This window comes from Salmo salar, chromosome 23 (genome assembly GCF_965601325.2).
Source record: "Salmo salar chromosome 23, fSalSal1, whole genome shotgun sequence".
Classification (NCBI taxonomy): domain Eukaryota; kingdom Metazoa; phylum Chordata; class Actinopteri; order Salmoniformes; family Salmonidae; genus Salmo; species Salmo salar.
Window position 1 is genome coordinate 51249508 of NC_138313.1, and position 15779 is coordinate 51265286.

Below are 15779 nucleotides of genomic sequence, written 5' to 3' on the forward strand. Positions count from 1 at the left end.
GTTATCTAGCCGTGTACCTGTGTTATCTAGCTGTGTACCTGTGTTATCTAGCTGTGTACCTGTGTTATCTAGCTAACGTTAACTTCAGTAAAGAATAACAAACAGGAGACAGAGTTAATTAGCTAGCCACACATTTGGAAAAACGATAACTCACCGAAGCATTTTCGAAAACTGTACAGCATCGGTGATGATCATCTTGGAGCCCATTTAATTGGGTAGTTAGTTACCAAAAATAGTACTTTAGTTGGTGTTGTGAAGTCAGAAACAGAAATACTAAATAAAAGTTAGCGCGGTTGCTATGGTTGAATTTTGACGTTCGCGCCAATACAGCCAGTGAACGCTTGACGTCATCCGTCGGAAGTACGAACACAAAATATTTTTAATCTATTAATATATATATATATATTTTTTTTTTTACAAAGACGAGTAAGATAAAAAAAAAAAAATACCTATTTTCACACAACTGGCCCGTGTGGTAGTTACATTTAAGAAGAAAAAAAATAAAAATATATAATTCCAGGAAATAGTTATCACGAAAGTAGTCCGGTCACCACACTTGTTTCCTCCGCTGTACTGCGCAGTAAGGGACCTATGTAATCTCATTTTTTATAAAACTTGTTTTCGTCGTTGTATATAGTATTTCAAGTTAGATATTACATGTTTATAAGTAAAAAAAAAAAGAGTACGTATAATTCACTTAGAATCTAAAAAAAATATTATACAAAAAAAATAGTCTTCTACGTAGTATTGAATTCATTGAACGTTTCAGTTTGTCGGAAGTGTGACGCTGTCGGAAGCATATGTTGTCCTGTGAGCTGCAGTACCAACTTCCTTTTCTACTGTGGCCGCCATTGAGTGAGGAGCGTGGTTCGAGGCGAGCCGAGACTTAAAAAAAAGATAAAATGGTGAGAATCCTAGCCTTTTCTATTAACAAGTACTATTTAACATTAGCAATCAATCGATATTGCAAAATAAACAAAGACTTCTCTCGCCAATATAATTTAACGTATTATTTACGGTGAATCTGAAATGAAGTTTACACGAGGAGCCATTTTGTCTGTGCAGTGTTCTAGCCAAGTCACACGTGTTGCTTTCCTTTCAACCACAGGCCGTATAGCCAGCCGGGTTTTCTTATTAAAATATACGTGAAGTTCGTAGAACAGTACACATTTCTTCATGCAACTGTTTTGAATATGTACTTAGTGAACTATAGATCACTTATGCAATTGCGTAAATTAACCAACTACAGATAATGAATCCAAAGACAACACGTTTTCTGGTTAGCGTGGTTATCTAGCTACTAGCATGGTGGCTAGCGGGACTGAGAAAATCTTTTTTTTTTTTTTTTTTTTTTACATGTACTTGCTATGATGGTGTAATTTGCGTCCTACTTTGCGATCAGTCGACAAATGCCTATTGTCATATGCTGGCGCAATTGAATGACGACAACTGAGTCTGAGCAAGATAAACCATTAAACCTCATGTAGTTAGCTAACGTTAATCGTTTGACATGTAGCGTGTCGTTGGCTAGTTAGCTACATGCGATTAGGTACGTTGTAATAATTTTGCTGAACATGCATCTGATTGTGTTCTCCCACAGGCTTGTGCCCGGCCTTTAATCTCGATCTACTCCGAGAAAGGAGAAAGCTCAGGCAAAAATGTTGTCATGCCCGCAGTGTTCAAGGCTCCCATCCGCCCCGACATTGTCAACTTCGTGCACACCAACATGCGCAAGAACAGTCGTCAGCCCTATGCCGTCAGCGGACTGGCAGGTGAGTGGTCTTTTCAACATTTAGTCAATCAAATAAGCAATTTCTTTGGATACAGGTGAAACGCTTTGGTGATGAGTTATAACTTCGGTCCGTGTTTCTGAACCCTGATTATACTAGAAGTTCTGAAGGGCTTTCACCTGTACCACTGGGGGGGGGGGGGGGATGTGTGTGTATATATAAACACATGTAAACTGTTGGTTTTATGGACTGAAAAAATTACTCATAACTTAATATTCAAGTTCTGCATGAGGCAAATAGTCGTCACACCAGATGCCGGCTGGTTTTCTGTTCCACGTCCAACTTGTATTTTTTATGGATCCTGATCAACAGGTAGAGAGCTCTATTCCCAGGCCTGTGAAATCCATAGATTAGGGCCTAATGAATTACATTTTTATTGACCGATGTCTTTTTATTTGAACGATCTCATTGTTGCATTTTATAATCTTTATTCAGGATATTTTCTAATGTTTTTGTATTACAGGTCACCAGACCAGTGCTGAGTCCTGGGGTACAGGCAGAGCTGTGGCCCGTATTCCCCGCGTGAGGGGAGGTGGTACCCACCGCTCCGGTCAGGGAGCTTTCGGCAATGTATCCTCTCTGACAGTTTAACATGGATCTTAAAGGAAAAGTTTACTTTTCACAACCAAAGCTGTATTTTTTTTATTTTAAAATATTCAAATGGCATGTTATAACTGTCCAGACCATTTAAGATTTCATTCGTTTTTTTGTTTTGGTTTGAAAAACTCTTCTCTCAAACCAGAAATTGACTTCCTCATCCACCTTCTGCATTATGGGAGCTTGTTTAAAACTGAACAGAAACTCTCAAATAGTCTTTTTACAAACTGAAACTAGTGATGCAGGTCTTTACGTTTTGTACACATGAAACTCTTAATTCCAAACTTTATCTGCAATGTTATATTCAATTTGTTGCGACTCAAGTGGTTTCCACTATCCATCTTTTTCTCGGTAGAATGGAGGGAGAGGTATCGCTTAAGTCGCCAAAAAAAAGCAATAAACATTTCGTGATTCAATTTCTTGTGTACAACCTCCCAAAGACCTGTATCACAACACTTAATACTTTGCCCTTTCTACAAGCATGTGCTCCAAAACATGGTAATACATCCCAAATACAAATTTGGTTGAGAAAAAAATAAGCTATGTTTTCCTTTATTGTCCCCTTGTGAATCTCACCATGTCTAAATGGGCCATGTTTGTGTTCATTAGGGCTCATCTCAACAAAACGTTTTTGCAATCAACTGCGTTTTATTGTAGAAATACGGTTGGCACCTAATGGTTTTGTATTTCCCTGTAGCTCAGTTGGTAGAGCATGGTGTTTGCAACGCCAGGGTTGTGGGTTCGATTCCCACGGGGGGCCAGCACAGAGAAAAAAAAAGTGTGATATTGTATGAAATGTATGCATTCACTACTGTAAGTCGCTCTGGATAAGAGCGTCTGCTAAATGACAAAAATGTAAATGTATTTTTCATCCATTTGTGTCGCCTAATGGAACACAGCCCATGTAGGTGGTACATGCTGAGTTTAAACAGACATTCCCGAGGCTTGCGGTGATGGTGTAATTTGCGTCCTACGCTGTGATCGGTGACGTTATGCCTGATGTCAAATGCTGGCACAAGCGGCTGACGAACCTTGAGTCTGAGCAAGATACTCGCAAACACATTTCAGGTCCCGTTTCCCGCACCAAAGAACACATAGTCATGCCGATACCTTGGTTATAAAAGTGTCGGTAATCGAGCTCCTTGAAGAAGCGACGTTTCTTCATCCAGTAGCTCCGCAAACGTTTCCTTGACCCCCTGTGACTGTAGATGTGTCGTGGAGGTCGTATGTTCGCCCCCACCAAGACCTGGCGCCGCTGGCACCGTAGGATCAACACCACCCAGAAGCGTTACGCCATCTGCTCCGCCCTGGCTGCTTCCGCTCTGCCCGCTCTTGTCATGTCCAAAGGTACGCCACCTGTCATCCTTTAATGTAGCACACTTTGGTTTTTTCTTTACGGCACCCCAAATATGTAATTTTCCATTTAACCTTGAACATTTTTACATTTCTTGTTGAGAATCATCTTGATAGAATGGGTTTCTATGTTTTTTTATATAAATTACAAGCTTTATCTCAAGTTATAAAATAAATCTAACCAATTCAGCCCTACTGCCTCTCAGGACTCCATCTCTACTTATGGAATCACTATCGTTTCCAATTTCTGGGAGTAGATCTATTTTCTTCCATTGATAAAAACCATTAACAGAACATTCAAATCAATTCAACCTCAGATGGAATAATAGTCCATTTGCTTTAACTGGCAGTATATCTATTGTCTAAAATGAATTTATTGCTACGGCTGATTTTCTGTAGGTCAATTCTTCCCATGGCTCCCCCCCCCCTTCTGGCTATTGGGATAAAATACACCGTGCCAGGGTATTATGGTAAACGATCCCGGATAAAAAAAAAACATACAAATTGACAAAGAGGGAAAGACGTAGGACTATCTGTAGGAAACTGAAGTCACTTCCAGGCTGTAGCGTTTTGTCCCAGCCTAATTTGGTTTAGGTATCATTCTTCTGCCTGCTGATTTTGAGTATAGAGAAATGTGTTGTCTCCTATTGCCTTGGAAGAAGTGGTCTTCACTGACATGTCCCTTAAACTCTATGGGCTACTCAACAGCCAGTGTAATCCCGTGGCGCGATATTCAAATACCTTAGAAATGCTATTACTTCAATTTCTCAAACATATGACTATTTTACACCATTTTAAAGACAAGACTCTCGTTAATCTAACCACACTGTCCGATTTCAAAAAGGCTTTACAACGAAAGCAAAACATTAGATTATGTCAGCAGAGTACCAAGCCAGAAATAATCAGACACCCATTTTTCAAGCTAGCATATGTCACAAAAACCCAAACCACAGCTAAATGCAACACTAACCTTTGATGATCTTCATCAGATGACACACCTAGGACATTATGTTATACAATACATGCATGTTTTGTTCAATCAAGTTCATATTTATATCAAAAACCAGCTTTTTACATTAGCATGTGACGTTCAGAACTAGCATACCCCCTGCAAACCTCCGGTGAATTTACTAAATTACTCACGATAAACGTTCACAAAAAGCATAACAATTATTTTAAGAATTATAGATACAGAACTCCTCTATGCACTCGCTATGTCAGATTTTAAAATAGCTTTTCGGTGAAAGCACATTTTGCAATATTCTCAGTAGATAGCCCGGCATCACAGGGCTAGCTATTTAGACACCCACCAAGTTTAGCCCTCACCAAAGTCAGATTTACTATAAGAAAAATTTGATTACCTTTGCAGTTCTTCGTCAGAATGCACTCCAAGGACTTCTACTTCAATAACAAATGTTGGTTTGGTTCAAAATAATCCATAGTTATATTCAAATATCCTCTGTTTTGTTCGTGCGTTCAAGACACTATCCGAAGTGTAAAGAAGGGTGACGCGCACGATGCGTTTCGTGACAAAAAAATTCTAAATATTCCATTACCGTACTTCGCAGCATGTCAACCTCTGTTTAAAATCAATTTTTAGGCCATTTTTCTCGTGAAAAAGCGATAATATTCCGACCGGGAATCTGTGTTTTAGTACAAAGAGAGAGAATATAAAAACATGGGGTCGCCTCGTGCAAGCGCCTCAGTCTCATTGTCCTCTGATAGACCACTTACCAAAGGCGCTAATGTTTTTCAGCCTGGGGCTGGAATTACATCATTCAGCTTTTTCCCGCCTTCTGAGAGCCTATGGGAGCCGTAGGAAGTGTCACGTTACAGCAGAGATCCTCAGTTTTCAATAAAGAGAGTCGAGAAGCCCAAGAAATTGTCAGACAGGCCACTTCCTGTATGGAATCTTCTCAGGTTTTGGCCTGCCATATGAGTTCTGTTATACTCACAGACACCATTCAAACAGTTTTAGAAACTTTAGGGTGTATCCAAAGCCAATAATTATATTCTAGTTTCTGGGCAGGAGTAATAACCAGATTAAATCGGGTACGTTTTTTTTTTTATCCGGCTGTGCAAATACTGCCCCCTATCCCCGACAGGTTAAATCCCCCTCCCAACTAAATAAAATCCTAATTAATCACGGGCTTTTTAAATGTTGATCCGTAAGACTTGCTGTGATGGTGTAATTTGCGTCTGACTCTGTGTGCAGTGACGGTTTGCCGACCTTCTTAAAGCTGGCACGGCGGGTTGACGAAATATTAATTCTGAGCAAGATGTCTTAATGTGCCCGTACTAGAGAAGCTGTAGCCGTTAGCCCGGTATACCGATACGGCAGTACTTTTCAATACTAGGAACATGACAAAACAGTTTCGGTACTAGAATTTGTTTTACTTTCGTTAGTTTACGTCAAATGTCACTCGTCGTATACGACTTCAGTTTGTCTGAATCTCCTCGGGGGGGGGGGGGGCTGTATTTAGCTAGCCAGGCTACTTTGTGCATGGTACTGACGCAGCGACAAAAAAAACACCGTCTACAGCGTGGCTTCTAACGATAACGTCACACACCGACAGGATATGTTTTTTCGTAATTCTGATCAAAATAACGTGTAGAATTATAACATAAAATGAACTGTACGACAACAATCTGAATCCTCTCTCCCCTTCTCTCTCTCTCTCTCTCCCCTTCTCTCTCTCTCTCTCCCCTTCTCTCTCTCTCTCTCTCCCCTTCTCTCTCTCTCTCCCTCTGTCTCTCTCTCTCCCCTGCTCTCTCTCTCTCCCCTTCTCTCTCTCTCTCCCCTTCTCTCTCTCTCTCCCCTTCTCTCTCTCTCCCCTTCTCTCTCTCTCCCCTTCTCTCTCTCTCCCCTTCTCTCTCTCTCCCCTTCTCTCTCTCTCCCCTCTCTCTCTCTCTCCCCTTCTCTCTCTCTCCCCTTCTCTCTCTCTCCCCTTCTCTCTCTCTCCCCTTCTCTCTCTCTCTCCCTCTCTCTCTCCCTCCCCTTCAGGACACCGCATTGAGGAGATCCCAGAGGTCCCCCTGGTGGTTGATGATAAAGTGGAAGGTTACAAGAAGACAAAGGAGGCTGTGCTGCTGTTGAAGAAACTCAAGGCCTGGAACGACATCAAGAAGGTTAGTAATAGCTAGACTTAGTACAGAGCAGTGTGGGTACTGTAGTACAGAGCAGTGTGGGTACTGTAGTACAGAGCAGTGTGGGTACTGTAGTACAGAGCAGTGTGGGTACTGTAGTACAGAGCAGTGTGGGTACTGTAGTACAGAGCAGTGTGGGTACTGTAGTACAGAGCAGTGTGGGTACTGTAGTACAGAGCAGTGTGCGTACTGTAGTACAGAGCAGTGTGGGTACTGTAGTACAGAGCAGTGTGGGTACTGTAGTACAGAGCAGTGTGGGTACTGTAGTACAGAGCAGTGTGGGTACTGTAGTACAGAGCAGTGTGCGTACTGTAGTACAGAGCAGTGTGCGTACTGTAGTACAGAGCAGTGTGCGTACTGTAGTACAGAGCAGTGTGCGTACTGTAGTACAGAGCAGTGTGGGTACTGTAGTACAGAGCAGTGTGGGTACTGTAGTACAGAGCAGTGTGGGTACTGTAGTACAGAGCAGTGTGGGTACTGTAGTACAGAGCAGTGTGGGTACTGTAGTACAGAGCAGTGTGGGTACTGTAGTACAGAGCAGTGTGGGTACTGTAGTACAGAGCATTATGGGTACTGTAGTACAGAGCAGTGTGGGTACTGTAGTACGTTATCCTCCACTGTGACGTGAAGCTGTGATGAGGTTCCACTTCAGGTCCGTGTTTCTGAATCCTGATTTTAATTGGAGTCCTGAGCCTGAATACTGATTTTTAGCCAGATACAAACACAGCTGTTGTCTCCTCCTGTTGGCTTCGAGATGCTAAACGTGTGTCCTCTGGGTGTGTGTGCAGGTGTACGCGTCACAGCGCATGCGAGCTGGTAAAGGTAAGATGAGGAATCGCAGGCGTATCCAGCGCAAAGGACCGTGCATCATCTACAACCAAGACCAAGGTGTTACCAAGGCCTTCAGAAACATCCCTGGTGTGTACTGGCTACAGGGACCCTGGTGGGGTATAGGGGACCCTGGTGGGTTATAGGGGACCCTGGTGGGTGGTGGTGGGCTAGAGGGGACCCTGGTGGGCTAGAGGGGACCCTGGTGGGGTATAGGGGACCCTGGTGGGGTATAGGGGACCCTGGTGGGTGGTGGGGGGCTAGAGGGGACCCTGGTGGGCTAGAGGGGACCCTGGTGGGCTAGAGGGGACCCTGGTGGGTGGTGGGGGGCTAGAGGGGACCCTGGTGGGCTAGAGGGGACCCTGGTGGGTTATAGGGGACCCTGGTGGGTGGTGGGGGGCTAGAGGGGACCCTGGTGGGGTATAGGGGACCCTGGTGGGGTATAGGGGACCCTGGTGGGTGGTGGGGGGGCTAGAGGGGACCCTGGTGGGCTAGAGGGGACCCTGGTGGGCTAGAGGGGACCCTGGTGGGCTAGAGGGGACCCTGGTGGGTGGTGGGGGGCTATAGGGGACCCTGGTGGGGTATAGGGGACCCTGGTGGGTGGTGGGGGGCTAGAGGGGACCCTGGTGGGTGGTGGGGGGCTAGAGGGGACCCTGGTGGGGTATAGGGGGGCATTAGGGGACCCTGGTGGGCTAGAGGGGACCCTGGTGGGTGGTGGGGGGCTATAGGGGACCCTGGTGGGGTATAGGGGACCCTGGTGGGTGGTGGGGGGCTATAGGGGACCCTGGTGGGGTATAGGGGACCCTGGTGGGTGGGGGGGGGGCTAGAGGGGACCCGGGTGGGGGGGGGGTTAGAGGGGACCCTGGTGGGGGGGGGCTAGAGGGGACCCTGGTGGTGGGGGGCTAGAGGGGACCCTGGTGGGGGGGTTAGGGTGGGGCGGGGTAGAGGGGACCCGGGTGGGGGGGTTAGGGTGGGGCGGGGTAGAGGGGACCCGGGTGGGTGATGGGGGGGTTAGAGGGGACCCTGGTGGGGGGGTTGGCGGGGTAGAGGGGACCCGGGTGGGGGGGGGGGGGTAGAGGGGACCCTGGTGGGTGATGGGGGGGTAGAGGGGGACCCTGGTGCCAATGGAAGTTCCGATTCCCATTCAGGTCCATGTTCGTGGAAATCATGATTTTAAGTTCCGAGTCCAACCTGATATCAGTCATGATGGTTTTATTTTATAGATTTTTTTTTGCGTCGGAACAAAACCCAATACAAACGTCAATGGATACTAGTTCTGTAACGTTTTAACTTTTCTTTCTGGTGTCAATTTTTTCCTCTGTAGATTTTGAGCGTCTGCTAAATTATCAGCACGTTTACTCCATTTTTGTATTTTGCCGCTCTTTTCACCCAGGTATCACCCTGCAGAACGTGAACAAGCTGAATCTGCTGAGGCTCGCCCCCGGAGGTCACGTTGGTCGTTTCTGTATCTGGACCGAGTCGGCTTTCCGCAAGCTGGACCAGCTCTACGGAACCTGGCGCAAGTCTGCCACTCTCAAGGTAGACTACAAGTAAGTAAAACGAGAGTTTATACGCGGCGTCCCAGCCGGTTAAATCCCCCAGGGGTTGATGTTAGTAATCTGGAGGGTTGTAAAAGTGTGCAGAGTTAATAACAAGCGTTTGAGAGTTTATTTAATTCCTACAGTGATGAGCTTCTACTTCGGTCCGTGTTTCTGAATCCTGATATCTACCAGAAGTTCTGAGTTTTGATTACTGTCTTCAACAATGTTCCTGTTGCTAAACCACATGCTGCTTCCTAACAGTTGTATTCTGTCCTCTGTGTCCTGTCTGTCCTCTGTGTCCTGTCTGTCCTGTGTCCTCCAGTCTGCCCATGCACAAGATGACCAACACAGATCTGAGCAGGATTCTGAAGAGTGAGGAGATCCAGAAAGCACTTCGTGCACCAAAGTAAGACCTAACCCCTCCCTCCCTCGCTTTATATAGTACAGAGCATTATGGGTACTGTAGTACAGAGCATTATGGGTACTGTAGTACGTTATCCTCCACTGTGACGTGAAGCTGTGATGAGGTTCCACTTCAGGTCCGTGTTTCTGAATCCAGATTTTTAATTGGGGGTCCTGAGCCTGATAAGATTGCAATCCCAAATGAACCCACTCATTCCCAAACACAGTGCACTGCATTTGATCAGGGCCAAGTTGACTGTTTTGGTCAAAAGTAGTGCCGTATTTAGGGTGTGGCGTGTCTCTTGGCATGCTACCTTTCTCAACAGGTTGTCCCTCCTACTGACCTCGTCTCATGTCTCCTCACAGCAAGAAGATCAGACGCAGAGTCCTGAAGAAGAACCCTCTGAAGAACCTGAGAATAATGATGAAGCTGAACCCCTACGCCAAGACAGCCAGACGTCAAGCCATCCTGCTGCATGACCCGGCTGTGAGTATACCACCAAAATGGCCGACCGTGGCTCTCTGTTGCATACAAAGACCTGTATAATAGGGGAAACTGGACCCAAAATGGCCGATGGCTGTTTGTTGCATATAAAAGACCTGTATAATAGGGGAAACTGGACCCAAGATGGCCGATGGCTGTTTGTTGCATATAAAAGACCTGTATAATAGGGGAAACTGGACCCAAGATGGCCGATGGCTGTTTGTTGCATATAAAAGACCTGTATAATAGGGGAAACTGGACCCAAGATGGCCGATGGCTGTTTGTTGCATATAAAAGACCTGTATAATAGGGGAAACTGGACCCAAGATGGCCGATGGCTGTTTGTTGCATATAAAAGACCTGTATAATAGGGGAAACTGGACCCAAGATGGCCGATGGCTGTTTGTTGCATATAAAAGACCTGTATAATAGGGGAAACTGGACCCAAGATGGCCGATGGCTGTTTGTTGCATATAAAGACCTGTATAATAGGGGAAACTGGACCCAAGATGGCCGATGGCTGTTTGTTGCATATAAAAGACCTGTATAATAGGGGAAACTGGACCCAAGATGGCCGATGGCTGTTTGTTGCATATAAAAGACCTGTATAATAGGGGAAACTGGACCCAAGATGGCCGATGGCTGTTTGTTGCATATAAAAGACCTGTATAATAGGGGAAACTGGACCCAAGATGGCCGATGGCTGTTTGTTGCATATAAAAGACCTGTATAATAGGGGAAACTGGACCCAAGATGGCCGATGGCTGTTTGTTGCATATAAAAGACCTGTATAATAGGGGAAACTGGACCCAAGATGGCCGATGGCTGTTTGTTGCATATAAAAGACCTGTATAATAGGGGAAACTGGACCCAAGATGGCCGATGGCTGTTTGTTGCATATAAAAGACCTGTATAATAGGGGAAACTGGACCCAAGATGGCCGATGGCTGTTTGTTGCATATAAAGACCTGTATAATAGGGGAAACTGGACCCAAGATGGCCGATGGCTGTTTGTTGCATATAAAAGACCTGTATAATAGGGGAAACTGGACCCAAGATGGCCGATGGCTGTTTGTTGCATATAAAAGACCTGTATAATAGGGGAAACTGGACCCAAGATGGCCGATGGCTGTTTGTTGCATATAAAAGACCTGTATAATAGGGGAAACTGGACCCAAGACTCGTATTGTAGTACTCTTGACTACTCGTATCAGTACCATCTGTGTACATTATAACCCTGCCCAGGTCATGTTTTTAAGAGTCTCTCTCTACATACAGATCAAGGCCAAGATGCTGAAGCCCAAGAAGAAGGCAGCCCCCACCAAGGCAGCCCCCACCAAGGCAGCCCCCACCAAGGCAGCCCCCGCCAAGGCAGCCCCCACCAAGGCAGCCCCCACCAAGGCATAAAGCAGCTCTTCTAACAGACTGTGGCGTTCAGATGGTTTCAAATAAAATCTAAACAAAATCCTATTTGTGTCTTTATTAAAAATTTAAATAATCATTTAACCAGTGGATTTGTCATGTTCGGCGTGACAATGAATGTACATGAAGCCACAAACCGACCAGAGACCTTTCATTAATTTGAGGTGCAACCTTTAGTCAGTCATTTAAAATAAAAACTAGGATGCAACAAGTTCATTTACTGTTTATTATACCACACAGCATCATTTACTGTTTATTATACCACACGGCATCATTTACTGTTTATTATACCACACGGCATCATTTACTGTTTATTATACCACACGGCATCATTTAGACTGTTTATTATACCACACGGCATCATTTAGACTGTTTATTATACCACACGGCATCATTTACTGTTTATTATACCACACGGCATCATTTGACTGTTTATTATACCACACGGCATCATTTACTGTTTATTATACCACACGGCATCATTTACTGTTTATTATACCACACGGCATCATTTAGACTGTTTATTATACCACACGGCATCATTTAGACTGTTTATTATACCACACAGCATCATTTAGACTGTTTATTATACCACACGGCATCATTTAGACTGTTTATTATACCACACGGCATCATTTGACTGTTTATTATACCACACGGCATCATTTAGACTGTTTATTATACCACACGGCATCATTTAGACTGTTTATTATACCACACGGCATCATTTAGACTGTTTATTATACCACACGGCATCATTTAGACTGTTTATTATACCACACGGCATCATTTAGACTGTTTATTATACCACACGGCATCATTTACTGTTTATTATACCACACGGCATCATTTAGACTGTTTATTATACCACACGGCATCATTTAGACTGTTTATTATACCACACGGCATCATTTAGACTGTTTATTATACCACACGGCATCATTTAGACTGTTTATTATACCACACGGCATCATTTACTGTTTATTATACCACACGGCATCATTTAGACTGTTTATTATACCACACGGCATCATTTAGACTGTTTATTATACCACACGGCATCATTTACTGTTTATTATACCACACGGCATCATTTACTGTTTATTATACCACACGGCATCATTTACTGTTTATTATACCACACGGCATCATTTACTGTTTATTATACCACACGGCATCATTTACTGTTTATTATACCACACGGCATCATTTACTGTTTATTATACCACACGGCATCATTTACTGTTTATTATACCACACGGCATCATTTACTGTTTATTATACCACACAGCATCATTTACTGTTTATTATACCACACGGCATCATTTAGACTGTTTATTATACCACACGGCATCATTTAGACTGTTTATTATACCACACGGCATCATTTAGACTGTTTATTATACCACACAGCATCATTTACTGTTTATTATACCACACGGCATCATTTACTGTTTATTATACCACACGGCATCATTTAGACTGTTTATTATACCACACGGCATCATTTAGACTGTTTATTATACCACACAGCATCATTTAGACTGTTTATTATACCACACGGCATCATTTACTGTTTATTATACCACACGGCATCATTTAGACTGTTTATTATACCACACGGCATCATTTACTGTTTATTATACCACACGGCATCATTTACTGTTTATTATACCACACGGCATCATTTACTGTTTATTATACCACACGGCATCATTTAGACTGTTTATTATACCACACGGCATCATTTAGACTGTTTATTATACCACACGGCATCATTTAGACTGTTTATTATACCACACGGCATCATTTAGACTGTTTATTATACCACACAGCATCATTTACTGTTTATTATACCACACAGCATCATTTACTGTTTATTATACCACACAGCATCATTTAGACTGTTTATTATACCACACAGCATCATTTACTGTTTATTATACCACACAGCATCATTTACTGTTTATTATACCACACAGCATCATTTACTGTTTATTATACCACACGGCATCATTTAGACTGTTTATTATACCACACGGCATCATTTACTGTTTATTATACCACACGGCATCATTTACTGTTTATTATACCACACGGCATCATTTACTGTTTATTATACCACACGGCATCATTTACTGTTTATTATACCACACGGCATCATTTAGACTGTTTATTATACCACACGGCATCATTTACTGTTTATTATACCACACGGCATCATTTACTGTTTATTATACCACACAGCATCATTTACTGTTTATTATACCACACGGCATCATTTAGACTGTTTATTATACCACACGGCATCATTTAGACTGTTTATTATACCACACGGCATCATTTAGACTGTTTATTATACCACACGGCATCATTTAGACTGTTTATTATACCACACAGCATCATTTACTGTTTATTATACCACACAGCATCATTTACTGTTTATTATACCACACAGCATCATTTAGACTGTTTATTATACCACACAGCATCATTTACTGTTTATTATACCACACAGCATCATTTACTGTTTATTATACCACACAGCATCATTTAGACTGTTTATTATACCACACGGCATCATTTACTGTTTATTATACCACACGGCATCATTTAGACTGTTTATTATACCACACGGCATCATTTACTGTTTATTATACCACACGGCATCATTTAGACTGTTTATTATACCACACAGCATCATTTACTGTTTATTATACCACACAGCATCATTTAGACTGTTTATTATACCACACAGCATCATTTACTGTTTATTATACCACACAGCATCATTTACTGTTTATTATACCACACAGCATCATTTAGACTGTTTATTATACCACACGGCATCATTTACTGTTTATTATACCACACGGCATCATTTAGACTGTTTATTATACCACACGGCATCATTTACTGTTTATTATACCACACGGCATCATTTACTGTTTATTATACCACACGGCATCATTTAGACTGTTTATTATACCACACGGCATCATTTAGACTGTTTATTATACCACACGGCATCATTTAGACTGTTTATTATACCACACGGCATCATTTACTGTTTATTATACCACACGGCATCATTTAGACTGTTTATTATACCACACGGCATCATTTACTGTTTATTATACCACACGGCATCATTTAGACTGTTTATTATACCACACGGCATCATTTAGACTGTTTATTATACCACACAGCATCATTTACTGTTTATTATACCACACAGCATCATTTACTGTTTATTATACCACACAGCATCATTTACTGTTTATTATACCACACGGCATCATTTACTGTTTATTATACCACACAGCATCATTTACTGTTTATTATACCACACGGCATCATTTAGACTGTTTATTATATCACACGGCATCATTTACTGTTTATTATACCACACGGCATCATTTACTGTTTATTATACCACACGGCATCATTTAGACTGTTTATTATACCACACAGCATCATTTACTGTTTATTATACCACACGGCATCATTTAGACTGTTTATTATACCACACAGCATCATTTACTGTTTATTATACCACACAGCATCATTTACTGTTTATTATACCACACAGCATCATTTACTGTTTATTATACCACACGGCATCATTTAGACTGTTTATTATACCACACGGCATCATTTAGACTGTTTATTATACCACACGGCATCATTTACTGTTTATTATACCACACGGCATCATTTAGACTGTTTATTATACCACACGGCATCATTTAGACTGTTTATTATACCACACGGCATCATTTACTGTTTATTATACCACACGGCATCATTTACTGTTTATTATACCACACGGCATCATTTACTGTTTATTATACCACACGGCATCATTTACTGTTTATTATACCACACGGCATCATTTACTGTTTATTATACCACACGGCATCATTTACTGTTTATTATACCACACTGCATCATTTACTGTTTATTATACCACACGGCATCATTTACTGTTTATTATACCACACAGCATCATTTACTGTTTATTATACCACACGGCATCATTTAGACTGTTTATTATACCACACGGCATCATTTAGACTGTTTATTATACCACACGGCATCATTTAGACTGTTTATTATACCACACAGCATCATTTACTGTTTATTATACCACACGGCATCATTTACTGTTTATTATACCACACGGCATCATTTAGACTGTTTATTATACCACAC

The 15779-nt window shown here is 42.4% G+C and overlaps 2 protein-coding genes and 7 non-coding genes across 12 annotated transcripts in view; 8 read left to right on the top strand and 1 right to left on the bottom strand.

Annotated features, from left to right (window-relative positions):
- The window catches only part of zwilch (zwilch kinetochore protein), a 77727-nt gene extending 77372 nt beyond the window's left edge, over nt 1-355 (bottom strand). For all 4 annotated transcript variants that reach the window (XM_082968214.1, XM_082968213.1, XM_082968212.1 and 1 more), the window contains exon 1: nt 155-355. In XM_082968214.1, coding sequence (XP_082824340.1) covers nt 155-207 — 53 coding nt within the window. In that variant the 5' untranslated portion in view covers nt 208-355. The remainder of the gene's footprint in view (nt 1-154) is intronic.
- Nucleotides 356-857: 502 nt separating this feature from the next.
- On the top strand, nt 858-11607 carry rpl4 (ribosomal protein L4). The gene is made up of 10 exons (NM_001141783.1): nt 858-905; nt 1601-1772; nt 2254-2360; nt 3596-3734; nt 6745-6869; nt 7676-7805; nt 9109-9265; nt 9579-9662; nt 10025-10145; nt 11421-11607. Exons 1-10 carry the CDS (start codon nt 903-905, stop codon nt 11547-11549), a joined length of 1167 nt encoding a protein of 388 aa, NP_001135255.1. The 5' UTR covers nt 858-902; the 3' UTR covers nt 11550-11607.
- On the top strand, nt 1364-1462 carry LOC123729961 (small nucleolar RNA SNORD16). Its single transcript, XR_006761656.1, has one exon. It is a non-coding gene; the product is annotated as a small nucleolar RNA SNORD16 (small nucleolar RNA).
- Nucleotides 1836-1902, top strand: LOC123729957 (small nucleolar RNA SNORD18). Its single transcript, XR_006761652.1, has one exon. It is a non-coding gene; the product is annotated as a small nucleolar RNA SNORD18 (small nucleolar RNA).
- Nucleotides 3334-3432, top strand: LOC123729963 (small nucleolar RNA SNORD16). The gene has a single exon (XR_006761658.1). It is a non-coding gene; the product is annotated as a small nucleolar RNA SNORD16 (small nucleolar RNA).
- Nucleotides 5917-6017, top strand: LOC123729962 (small nucleolar RNA SNORD16). Its single transcript, XR_006761657.1, has one exon. It is a non-coding gene; the product is annotated as a small nucleolar RNA SNORD16 (small nucleolar RNA).
- Nucleotides 7515-7582, top strand: LOC123729958 (small nucleolar RNA SNORD18). The gene has a single exon (XR_006761653.1). It is a non-coding gene; the product is annotated as a small nucleolar RNA SNORD18 (small nucleolar RNA).
- On the top strand, nt 9394-9461 carry LOC123729959 (small nucleolar RNA SNORD18). Its single transcript, XR_006761654.1, has one exon. It is a non-coding gene; the product is annotated as a small nucleolar RNA SNORD18 (small nucleolar RNA).
- Nucleotides 9771-9840, top strand: LOC123729960 (small nucleolar RNA SNORD18). Its single transcript, XR_006761655.2, has one exon. It is a non-coding gene; the product is annotated as a small nucleolar RNA SNORD18 (small nucleolar RNA).
- Nucleotides 11608-15779: the final 4172 nt, after the last annotated feature.